The sequence below is a fragment of the Myotis brandtii genome, unplaced genomic scaffold (assembly GCF_000412655.1).
Source record: "Myotis brandtii unplaced genomic scaffold, ASM41265v1 scaffold612, whole genome shotgun sequence".
In the NCBI taxonomy this organism is placed as follows: Eukaryota; Metazoa; Chordata; class Mammalia; order Chiroptera; family Vespertilionidae; genus Myotis; species Myotis brandtii.
The window spans coordinates 2,723,360-2,736,188 of NW_005370328.1; the positions used below are offsets into that span (position 1 = coordinate 2,723,360).

The 12,829-nt window shown below is 44.5% G+C and overlaps 2 protein-coding genes across 3 annotated transcripts in view; one reads left to right on the plus strand and one right to left on the minus strand.

The window, feature by feature from the left end:
• The window catches only part of USH2A (Usher syndrome 2A (autosomal recessive, mild)), a 408,238-nt gene extending 404,960 nt beyond the window's left edge, over positions 1-3,278 (plus strand). Inside the window, 1 exon segment of the mRNA XM_005879907.2 lies at positions 3,188-3,278. The gene's annotated coding sequence lies outside the window, so the exon portion shown is untranslated.
• The window catches only part of KCTD3 (potassium channel tetramerization domain containing 3), a 35,766-nt gene that overhangs the window by 2,929 nt on the left and 20,008 nt on the right, over positions 1-12,829 (minus strand). For both annotated transcript variants that reach the window (XM_014528058.1, XM_014528057.1), the window contains exons 10-17: positions 9,215-9,330; positions 7,501-7,588; positions 7,267-7,383; positions 5,518-5,688; positions 3,252-3,407; positions 2,242-2,338; positions 564-748; positions 358-496 (exon numbers count right to left, since the gene is read on the minus strand). In XM_014528058.1, the coding sequence (XP_014383544.1) occupies positions 358-496; positions 564-748; positions 2,242-2,338; positions 3,252-3,407; positions 5,518-5,688; positions 7,267-7,383; positions 7,501-7,588; positions 9,215-9,330 (1,069 nt within the window). The remainder of the gene's footprint in view (positions 1-357; positions 497-563; positions 749-2,241; positions 2,339-3,251; positions 3,408-5,517; positions 5,689-7,266; positions 7,384-7,500; positions 7,589-9,214; positions 9,331-12,829) is intronic.

The window sequence follows — 12,829 nt, forward strand, 5'->3', positions numbered from 1 at the left end:
GTGTTGTACACCAGTAACTACTGCAGTGCTGTATGTCAATTACACCTCAGGAGAATAAGTTACATAATGTTAAGATCAGGAACAAAAATGCCACATACTATCCAAGGTCACAGATGACTTTTCTGATTTCCTTTGAATGATTCTCGATCACAAAACAGGCACCCAAATGAGCAGAAATTCACAAAATAAGGTAAAGGGTAAAAATGTCTTCCTATGCAAAGAACCAGATGCATGCAGTGGAGACATTTAGTGAGAACAGTTTTTTTGAACTGAACAGCAACGTAAAGTGTGACTTTGCAATGTCGCTAAAACCCCAGGCTTTTATGTACTAGTCCCCCCCAGAGCAGCCCCGCCCACCTGGAGCTGGCCTCGCGGAGCCGGCTGTGCTGCACCACGGAGGCGGCCGGGCTGATGCTGGGCGTGGCGCAGCGGGAGGTGCTCAGGTCGCACTGGTCCAGCAGCTTCAGCAGCTCCTCCTCCGTCGGGCCGCCTGCATCTGAGGAAGCACAGGATTACACCGCGGCCTGCGCGCGCCCCGTACCCGGGTCTCCCGCGAAACCTACCCTTGTCCTCGCTCTTGCTGACCATGTCCATGGCGGTGGTCAGGTCCCACATCTGAATGCTGCCGTTGGTGTGGCCGGTGAACAGGTAGCGCCGGGGCCGGGAGCCCATCCTGCTGGAGCCCTCGCACTCCCGCACGGTGAAGGCGGAGATGGTCGTGCAGTCCACGGCTTGGATCTCACATATTCTGTAAGCGACGGCGCACAGTCGTAAACCACGGGACAGACAGCATTGCAGATAAAGTAATTCCAAAATCTGAATCACAGAGTCAGAGTTGAACACACCACATACATAAACAGATGTAAAGGGGGCAAGGCAAGTCACAGGAATCAAAGTTAACCTTTGTTTCTTTGAGTCTCATGAAAAGGTTCTTATAAAATAATGTAGTAAAAGTCATCGAAACCAGGCAAATAATTTCAGTCATTCTTGGAAGAGCCTTGGTAAGACATGAGCAGTTCTTTCAAAGGAAGTTATAGACATTCACTAGAAAAGATGATGGAAATAATTTAAGATTTATGTGTAAATTATAAACATCTGAAACCAGAAGCCATGTGCAGCGGTGCCAGAGGCCTGCAAGCACCCGCCATTAGGATGATACTCTGACCTCTCAGAGCCTGAGCTGTCTGTAAGCAGAAGGCTTCGAATTAGCTGCTTAAGGGGCTGCTGTTCTATTTCTGCTTTTTTTTTATAAATGTAGCTTTTCCTATGGAATCGTAAAGTTAACAGGTATAAACTAACTGTAGTTGGTACAACACATTGCTACTGTGTGAGCTAGAGAGGAGGAAGGAGGTTAAACCTGAACAAGGAGATGAAATACTATGTTGTCAGAGGTTGTTACAACAGCAGTTTTAATAAACATTTGGCAGCTTCTTCAAATATGCACAGAACACAGTGATTTATAACATTTCTCAAGGTATTAATTTCGTCTTGTATCTTATAGGCTTTAGTACATAGAATGTTCCAGAATCAACTCATGCAATGAACTTCGATAAAAAATTTATCATCTCAGATTTTATTAAAATAGTAAGAAATTATAAATAATATGCTGAAGGATAACCGAGAAATTATTAAAAGCAGAGTAACATTAATATGAGTATCCATAACTTTCTTAATAAGTACTAATAGGAATTTTGACATGCAAAAAGGTGTTATGTCTTTAAAGAAGAGAAATGTTATAACTCAATGTGTCTGAGGCGATAACATTTTTAAAACAGTCAAATGGACAAGGAAGAGGAAACTAACTTCTACTCGGCATCTATACTAGTTAGGGCTACACCGGATAGGTCATATTTCTTACTCACTTGATCCTATGCCATCCTACAAGGTGGGGACCTTCTTTTATAAAGAAACTGGGGCTCCGAGAAACAAAGCAACTGAGGGTGAGTGTCGGCAGCTGGTGAGAGGAAGCGCCAGAACCCGAGTTCAGGTCAGCTGCCCGCCTCCCACTCCTGTTTGCTCTGCCGTCACTGGTCCTTCCTAACTGTCCGGCATCAGAGGAAATCTTAAGTGTATCCTAGAGAACAAGCACTCGATGTCCTGCCCTGGTTCCAAGGTAAAGCAAGGCCAGGTAGTGGGCAGACTCCTCTCGGCAGTGTGTGTGCCTGCACTCTCATCAGCGATTCAACACTGTGTTGTCTGAGGAGGAGGAGTCCTGAGCAGGACCCCGCCCAGCAGCCTTACCTCTTCCCCGTGGAGGACAGCCTGACGAACAGCTTGTTGGTGATGGGGACCACTTTCTGGATGAACACCTGCTGATCATCTCGCTCACCAAAGGGCCCTTGATCAGACGATGCCAAAAGAAGTTCAAGTTTAAATGGTTTCATTTAACATTAATACTGGGGGGGGGGGGGGGGTTTTTTTTTTCACGCCTGTCAATGTGGCCTTGCATTCCACGTCAAAGAGACAAAATGCAATGATGCGAGGACTTCAACTTGCATTAAAACATTTTTAAGAAATGCATGTTTCAAAACTGTTGTGCAGTGAGGCTGTTAAAGCTGAAGGCAGGAATAAGCTTAGGAGTGAGTGTCCATGGTCAGTGCCCGTGGGAACCCGGGACGCATAAGCTCCACCTTCACTCACCACCTTTGAGAATGTGCTCAGTTCCTTTTATGTATTGACTTTTGGGGTGGGGGTGGGGGGGCAACATGCAAAATCTTAAAAATAAAGTGCAACCCCATTCAATAGAATTTAATGAATCAGAAGCCTGTTGCTCCCTGCAACGTTTTCTTATCTAATTAAGGAAAAGATTCAATTATTTTCACTTGGTTGTACTTGGCAAGGCAAATCATTGACTCATCCATTTTAGAAAGATTCTTAACATAAAAGTGTTTTCATAAAAAACTTAAATGTAATATTTTAATAATTCTCTTATCCTGTCATACTCAATAGCTAAAATAATAAAAGTATTATTCACAAAAGTATATGATGTACACCACAATATAATTCACACATTACCTTATGTGAATCATACCTAATGAGATGAACAATTACATCTTCATTAAAGAAATAAAGTGCTCCAATTCGCATAAGCATCATGGCTTTTAATTATAAACAAAAATGGTTAGCATTTGGAGATATGTACTAAATTTGTTTTAAGTGGATTTCATAATTTAAATCTCACTTGCAGGTTTCTACTGCTGTTCACACACTCTGCCCCGGCCACACGGGATGTGAAAGCCGACAACGCTCACCGATGTCGTTCCCAGAGGAGTAGCTGCCGGGACTCTCCGTCTCCTCCAGAGACAGGATCTTGAACGAGGCGAGAGGAGTGGAGCCGGGCTGAGTCGAGATCATGCCTCTGAACCGTGTCACCGTCCACGTCCGGACGTGATTGTTATCTGCACAGACTAGGAGGAAGAACACCGAGGAGCTAGTAAATACGGAGCTATAAGCACCAGCAAAACACTTTCACAAACACACTAGCTTTTTCACTGTGATCACCACTGAATAGATCATAGCACATCTTTTGGAGTGGCAAATGGCATGTTTATCTTAAAATTATACTTAATTTGAGAGAGCTGAATATGGTTTTTCCTTCTGCACATGTAAGGTATGTAAGTACATCTATAGACCCTCATAAAAGTAGCCTATAGAGTAGAAAAGGTTAAAGAAAAGTATTTGTAAGAGAAAAGATAGTAAACAAGTTGCCTAGTTTGTTTTTTAAACCACAGAAACTCTCCTTATGTTACTCAGATATTAAACAACCTAGACCAGGAGCAACTGAAAACGTGTCGTCACAAATGACATTTGTCAGAAGCTATTAGGAACCCACTGATAGTTACATGAGGAAAATTAAGATCCCTATAAAGCTGGGAACTATTTTTATATCAAGTAAGAGTATGTATTTTAAAAATATACTCTAACTTCATTTACTTTTTCATATAAATATTAAGTGGGCATATACTGAGATAATCCTAACAAGTAGCCTCTCTTTTTCCCCCTTTGGTCTGAACACATAATGATACTTTTTGGCTTATATTTTTAAATTACTGTAAATTTTGTGGCATACCTTAATAAAAATGTATACTAATTTGACATGATTTCAGAAACTTGTTATTACCAATAAGTTATGAACTCATCAGTAAATACTAGGAAAACATCTGAAATTAACTGTAGATATACAACGGTTTTTACTGGAAAAATGCCATAGTTGCACATTTTAAAACTTTAGAAAGAAATTTAATTTTGGCTAATTGCAATAGAAATAAAAAATGTACAAATGTTACTTAGGTAACAAAATTCTCAATTCTCACAATACCAGCTTTCTGTTAAAAAGACATTTAGTTCTAGGCTGTTTATTCAGCTTCATGGGAAATAATATCCTGATTTCACTATTAACCCAAGGACTCAGAAAAATTTAAAAATCTTTAAAATTATGACAAATTTTGTTATTTGGTTCAAATGAGGAACTATGGCAATTTTGTTAATTAAAAACTTCATACTATTAAGACATAAAAACAAACACTATGGCAGCGGTTCTCAACCTGTGGGTCGCGACCCCTTTGGGGGTCGAACCACCCTTTCACAGGGGTCGCCTAAGACCATCGGAAAACACATATATAATTACATATTGTTTTTGTGATTAGTCACTATGCTTTAATTATGTTCAATTTGTAACAATGAAAATACATCCTGCATATCAGATATTTACATTACGATCCATAACAATAGCAAAATTACAGTTATGAAATAGCAACGAAAATAATTTTATGGTTGGGGGTCACCACAACATGAGGAACTGTATTAAAGGGTCGCGGCATTAGGAAGGTTGAGAACCACTGCACTATGGGAAAAAGAATGTCATTACATTAATACCAGTATATACATATTTTTTACACTTATATTGATGTCCACCAGGTGGCAGAATAACATAACTGAGCACTGCATACATAAAGTACTCCAGATTTGTGGCTAAGGTGGACATTTTTCTTGACAAATTTACTTAAATTTCAAACTGACATGAAATAGTGGATATTAAAATGCAAGTTTTACTATGCAGTTCTTTGGCACATGCTACAATATCACCTCCATCAAAATAACAGCAATTACTGCTGAGATTTCTAAGCACTGTCATGCAAAACAGTCTTTCTCACAGGGCCAAATGGCCTGACCCTCTGCCTCCCTCTTGTAGAGGTTTGCAGTCAGCTCTGCCGCAGAAGCTAGTTCTTCACACACGAGAGGTGCCGACTTGAGGAGGGGACATGTGGGCTTGGTTTCGGATCTGGCTGCGGCCCTGGGCCTGCAGACTTCTCATCGAGTGCAGTGATGCAAGTACTTCGACTTGCATTAAAAATGTTTAAAGAAATACTTATTTGTAAAAAATGGTATTTTGTATTGAAGGCAAAAATATGCCTAGGAATGTGCACGAGGCTGCTTTGCTGGTCTTCGGGTTTGTGAAACTAGGGAATCCCCAGGCACGGTTCCGCGAGCGGCCTCCAGCAGGGACCCCCCCCTTACCGGACACGAGGTGCTTCTCGGACAGCATGATCTTGGTCACGGGGCTGCGGTGCACGGTGAAGGTCTGGAAGAGCTGCGGGCCCGACCCCACCGTCTCGGGGTGCTGCACGATCACCCGCACTGCCCCAGAGCTGGTACCGTAGGCGATCTCAATCCAGTTCCCACTGACACCTGGGGCGCAGGGGAGGGAGAGGCACATTAGGCCACAATAAACCATGACGGAAGCTGCCCTCGCAAAGCTCCCCTGCGAGTGGGGCAGAGCAGACCCAGTGCCCCACCAGCCCCATCGGCCCAGTCAGGAACCGGGGACTCCCTGACCCTCCCCTGCACTGTGTCGGGTTCTCACAGCAGCTCTCACACACGGATCATCTACTCCCGTCTACCCACCTCTACTCCTCGATGGACAGAAGCCTAATCACCTTTTTATCCAGGTCACCCTGTAGAGTGCCCGAGACATCATAGGTATTTTTTAAACATTTATTGAGCAACACATCGGATGCAAAGCCATAGTCTGTGTTCCTGCTAGCCCCGCAGGACCATCTCTTGTACTTTGCTGCAATACAGAATTTTCCTGGAGGAGTCGAGTGGTGTATATAGTATATCCTATTTTACAGTTCCAAAACCCTTCACCCTGGAACACACACCCCCCACCTGGTTACATCACACTCACCGCGCTGTCTCTATCTAACCTTGCCCAGCTCCTCCCGTCAGGCCATCTGTGACTCTGTTTCTACACAACTGCCCAGGCCCCTCCCAGAGTTAAAGAAGGATGGGGTTCAGTGGCCTGTCCTCTTCAAGAGCTTCCGATAGGGAGCCTCTGACTCTACCAGCTCCTCGCCTGGTTCCCCTCAATGCCTGCAGGCCCTGGAAAGCACTTCTCCTGGCCTGTAGGCGGCTCCTGCCTCTGCGGAAGCAGCGTAGCCTCTAATTTAGACAAAGGAACTGCTGCTCACTCTGCAGAGGGCAAGCTTGCTGTGAAGGGCCGAGCAGCAAAGATTCTAACCTGTGTACCCACACTGTCCATTACAGCCACAGAGGAGCCAGAGATGGCCTGGAAAGCGTTAATGAAGAGCACCTGGCCTGGCTCACTGAGCCCAATACAGTTAAAATCTCACCTCAGTCTCAATCCAAACCCCCTGGTGCACTAGAATATTGTTTTTTTTCGGACCAAAGATTTATTTCCTTTAGTGAAATACATAAAATGACATTTTATCAGTAACTTTCAGACCTATCGATATCATTGTGCACATTTCCTAAAAATCCTTTCATTACTGATAATTTAAAGTTCCCATGTATGTTTACTGTTCACCCCAGAATATAAAAATTTTGTAATTTACAGAACTTGTTAATTGCATTGCAAAGGCCTTTGAAAGGCAATGAAAGTTATAGACACTGAACTTCCAAATAAAATGCCTTTCCAGAACTTAAATTTGAAATCTGCAAAGGAAATAAGCTCAGCTCTGTCCAATAAAGATGAGCAGTCTAAGAGCTTTTGTCTCTGGTTAAAAAATATAAAGCCTCCTAATTTCAAAACAAAATCAGCTACTGCAATAGGAAGGTCAATGTGTCAATATTTTGGTAATTTGGGCTGATGCTGGAGGAGGAGGCAGGTGCCATGTCACACCCCCGCTGCTGCCTGTCTCTGGGCCATGCCTGACTTCCACATGAAAGCAAGTGTAATCCTGCAGACGGAGAGGGAGCCCCAGCGCTGCAATGGAGGAAGAACGCAGGGCACCTGCGGGCACTGACTTGTTTTGGGGGTGAGGTAAACGCTCAGCGCTGTGATGGCGTCGTTGGAAGGGTCGTGGTAGAGTTCAGTCACCAGGAGATCGTTGTCCTTCATCCGCAAAGGGAACTTCTGCATGTCTGAAAACAGAAACGCTCAGGTCATGTCGAACCAACAGTGCGTTTATTTAACACTAAAGAAGGTGATGTGTTCTTGTCGTTTAAAAGAGCCCCGGGAAGCAGGACGTGCTCACTCACCGATGTAATAGATGGACCCGTTGTTACACCCGAGCAGAAGGAACGACCCAGCAGTGTCATAACTAGTTATGGGGACGACATCTTGAACCTGATGTGGCGAGATTGTCATCAGATGCCAGATATTAATTACAATTTATTTTCTCCATTTTCTCAAAATTCTTTTAATAATAAAACACCAATATTCACTGTAAGTGGGGCTTAGAAATGGGCGTTTCGTACGTACACACATGCGCGCGCACATGCACAGCGAATGGTGAAGAACCACGTACGTGATTCCCTTTAAAGCTTTTAAAAATGTGAATTTCCACAGGGGCACGTTCCTTTCAGAATTTAGAAGGATTCTCTCTTTCTGCACATGGTTCTGAGACCGCAGCACTCTGAGGACTGGAAGGCCAGGTCTGAGCAGGGCACACAGCGATCAAGGCCTGCTCAGTCACCTAGTGAGGGCAGACTTAGACCAGAGCACAGATCAAGCGACTTCCGCATAGTACGTCTTCCCTTGATAACCTTCCTTTCTGTGAAAAGAGCTCCCCTACTTTCACTCTGCCCACTGCAGGCTTCACCTTGTTTCCTAGGAAAGGGCATTAAGGCAAATACGCTTCATGTTTTGTTTTTTCAAGCACTAGAATAAAAATTCAGTTTCCAAGCAGATCAACATAGTTGCAAATTAATAGCTGCCTATATTTGTGCTAAAAGAAAAGCAAAGGGCATGATTTTTACTACAAAACCAAACCGAAAGTATGGTTTGCCAGAGCAGAGTAGTGACAATAAGGAAGATCCCATGCTCTTCCCTGGGCACAGCTAGGAGGTGCGCGTGAAACCTCACAGGTGCCACTCGATGCCATGCTCTCCACGGACCAGGCACTCCAGCACGGGAAGAGGAATGCAGAGGCTTGTGCATTTGTGGGCAACAAGAAAAATAACGACAATGCAGTGCGATCGGCTGGCAATCGGTGTGCAGCACGATCAGAGGGGGGAGGCGGCTCATTGAGGCCCAGCAAAGGGCATGATTTTTACTACAAAACAAAACCAAACCGAAAGTATGGTTTGCCAGAGCAGAGTAGTGACAATAAGGAAGATCCCATGCTCTTCCCTGGGCACAGCTAGGAGGTGCGCGTGAAACCTCACAGGTGCCACTCGATGCCATGCTCTCCACGGACCAGGCACTCCAGCACGGGAAGAGGAATGCAGAGGCTTGTGCATTTGTGGGCAACAAGAAAAATAACGACAATGCAGTGCGATCGGCTGGCAATCGGTGTGCAGCACGATCAGAGGGGGGAGGCGGCTCATTGAGGCCCAGCTCGGGGGGGAGGGCAAAGGCCAAGGAAACATGCAGAACAGTGAAGCTCGGGAACTGGACAGTCACCGGGGAAGGGGGGGGGAAGGACGTGCTGACAGAGCAGCAAGTGTGAAAGCGCAGAGCCAGGCCCATTCCTGTGGAAAGGGAAACGGAAAAGGAGCTAAAATTTGCAACTCAAACCACGTCAAGGAAATAAGAAATGGCAAATCGCAGTTTAAACACTTTTTGCAGAATGACTTCAAATTCTTAAAAACAGTCAAATTTTATCCAGAAGCAAATTTGCCGCTAAATATATTCACTTATTCTGTAAAATCAAACGGAAACAAAATGAACTCCACAACAAGCAAACAGATGCACAGTCAGCAGGAGTTTCAGACGCTCTCCTGGCTGCCACCTGCTCCAGGTAGAACTCACCTGCCAGTGCTGAGTGACGGCGTTCCACACGCCCACCTTCCCCGTGTGGCTCGTGGCCACCAACTGGTTACCGATGAAGAAGAGAGCGTCTACGGGGACGCCGAGGCTGAACACTCCTAAGACAGTAAGAAATAACGAGGCTGATCAGTCATCAATCAAACCCAAACCTTAAAAACATCTTAAAGGCGACTATTTTTAACCTAGGCTCATGTCAACAAATTAGGTGCTAAACACTTTGGGGACCAGAAAGAAGCAACTCTTCAGCAGCTTACACACCCCTAAAGCAGACAGACAGCTGCCCCAAGTCCTGGCACACCTACAAGACGGCCTGTCATCGGAAGCCGTGGTTCCCGCACCTGTTGATCATTCCGATTTGCCGGGTAGATTTAAAACGAACAAAATAAAATAACCGGCCCCAGGAGCTATGCCAGGCCCCTCAATCAGAAAGCCACTGCGCTGCTACAAAGTACATGGAGATTTAGCTGCAGCTCATGGACCAGATGTCTGGGAACCACTGGTCTGAGGAATACAGACTTGGGACCCTCAATGATCTAGAACCTGGAAATAAGAAGAAAAAAAAAAAGGATGTGGGGGGGGGGGGGGGGGGGACAAACAAAGGAGTCATTCAACACTCAGAAACCCAGGCCTTGACTCCGCTTGTCTAAACCCCTCGTTTCCCAGCAAGTAGATGTCAGTGTAATTTATACAAAAGGCACTATGTTAGGCCATGGATTGACAACACAAGCCAGGAGCTTATGGTATAAATCAGGGGTCCTCAAACTACAGCCCGCGGGCCACATGCAAATACAAATATTGTATTTGTTCCCGTTTTGTTTTTTTACTTCAAAATAAGATATGTGCAGTGTGCATAGGAATTTGTTCATAGTTGTTTTTTAAACTATAGTCCGGCCCTCCAACGGTCTGAGGGACAGTGAACTGGCCCCCTGTTTAAAAAGTTTGAGGACCCCTGGTATAAATAGAGGAAAAAATGCCAACAGCCAATTAGAGCATAAGGTAACAGTAACAGAAGATACACAGGTATAAACTACCCAGAGAGGTCCAAGGGGTAGGAAGGGTTTGAAAATATTTCTTAGAAAAGAAGCTGTGTGAGTGGGTTTTTAAAAAGGTGAGCAGGAGTTCATCAACTGGGGAACTGGGCATGGGAAGCCCAGGGAATCTGAGGAAAGGGGGAGGGGGAGTAGTGAGGGAGGTTGGAAGGACCAATATTCCACACTGAGAGGAGCGTGACGTCTGACCCAGGGAAGCCTGGGCTGCCCTGGGCGCGGACAGCTGGGGAGGGCCCCTGGCTCTCGGGAGGCTGCCCGCCCCCTTCCTGGTTCTTGCTCGCTCATCTCTAAAGCAGCTGCAGTGAAGGTCTCGGTGTCTAGTTCACCTTCAAAATGTCACAATCCAATTTTGACACAAATAGTATTACCTTAGTTATTTGAAAAACACTTTATGAAAACTGTCTTTTTATCCAAAAATAATGGGAAAATACCTCACCTGTGTAATGTGGTTTTTAAGCTGTGTCACATATCAGTTTACTTTTTAAAAAAGTACCTATTATGTGACTACATGAACAATTTTCCCAGCATCTAGCTTAGAAAAAACAAGGCATTGAAGAAGTCATCGGGAGAAACAAACCATTAAATGCAATAGCAGCATGTATTAAAACCGTAAGCCGGGAGAAAGAACTGATTTCTTTTGAACTGTATGTACACCTGTAGCAGGTATGCCTCTTTCTGTGCAAACCTGTACTGCACACCAACAAGACCAGCAGCAATCAATAACCCCGTGAAAAGTCTTAACCAATCTTAAAGCCAGGCATCTCTCAGGAATAAAAATGATCGACACTGGACGAAAAGAAAGAAAAAAACACTGCTATTGATAGAAATGTCTCATATATATATATTTTGTATGTGTAAGTACATATTTATGTACATGAATATACTATTTTAGTCCAACCAAGAAAAAAAAAACCAGCAGCAGCAAAATAAAATTAACACACAAAAAAGCTCAGCCCTTTGGCCAGAGCTGGCTGAGAAGGAAACTTGCCACTTCAAATCAGAATCATCACTTCACGTGCAATTTCAAGAATTCTTATGGAACAGGACTTTCATTTTGATGTCAAAACAATTGTGCAGAGCATGCGAAACATGCGAAACTACCTGCAGTATCACGGGCTCGGCAAAAGGTAGAAACAAAACCAGGAAAACCAACCTACGTGGACTACTCTAGAGAGACGAGGGCCTGGGAAATCGAGGAGGACGTTCTGAATGACCAAGACATTTAAAGTGTCACTGATGCTTAGGCCCCGCAACCTGACCACCATCCACAGGGAGGGCAGGATAAGCAATGACAAGGCCCCATCCTGAGGGGCCCGCTGGGTGACACAGTGCCGGCAGCCGCCACCAGGAGCACTGCCCTGCTCCCTTGAAGTCACAGGGAAGGGAGGGCAGCCCGTCACGGACACACCAGCCTGACCACCTCCCGGATGCTGTTGTCAGGCCCTGGAGAACATGTGATAGCGAATGGTCTCTTACGAAGTGTGAACAATTACTATGTAGGGTCTCACAGCATAGCTCCTACCCCATGAGCCTGTGCAAGCACAGCACAGCCAGCAAGCTCCTTTGCTCACTGGTACATCACAGGGGCAGTTTGAGAAAGAAAGAACACACACCACACCCGACTCCCTTTCTGGGTCATTATTCCCTTTTCCACTCATTATCTTAGGAGAGTACAGGGTCCAGGCTACGTGACCTGTGCTAAGGTCTTACGTTTTCTAGAATCTCTGGTGGTAGGGTTAGGGGGTAACCAACTCTAAGTTGCCCAAGATTCACTCAGTTTATTTTAACCATTTCCACTACCCTCTTACTAGCAGCTTTAGTTCTGTCTTACAATCGCTGTAGCCTCAGCACTGTCCACTACATTATCGTGTGGAAATCCAGGTTTCCCTCCCACCTACAGAGAAACACATGAAATGACGATACGTTGCTGTGTTTTGCAGTATTCCTTTTAAACATGTTCTGAAGACCTTTCAAAATTACTGTTTATAATCTAAAATAAAATGTTAAGATGTGTTTTCCTTCTATTTAGAGATGGATCCCTGGCTTCAACATGGGCCATCAGCAGCCGCCCCTCAGCCTGCACCTGCACCATCTAAGCTAGAAGATGCCCACAAACACGGCCCATCCGTTCTGACTCACAGAAGGGGGGACTTTAAAGAAACTGGGCAAACTATGGGAAAAGTTTAAAAATAAAAATGACCTTTGCTTCAACTTTATAGATGTTAGTAACTTGCCTTATTGTCTCTTATGCAATAAAATGTTTTGCCAGGTCTGGGTCCATTGAGAACAAATGTTCAAAGTTTAAAGTAAAAGAAATATTTTTTAAAAAAGACCCCGAATAGCTGCAGCAACCCTGAGAAAGAAGAAAGTAGGTGGGATCTCAATACCAGATATCAAGCTGTATTACAAAGCCACTGTTCTCAAAACAGCCTGGTACTGGCCCAAGAACAGACATATAGACCAATGGAATAGAATAGAGAACCCAGAAATCAACCCAAACCACTATGCTCAATTAATATTCGACAAAGGAGGCATGAACATACAATGG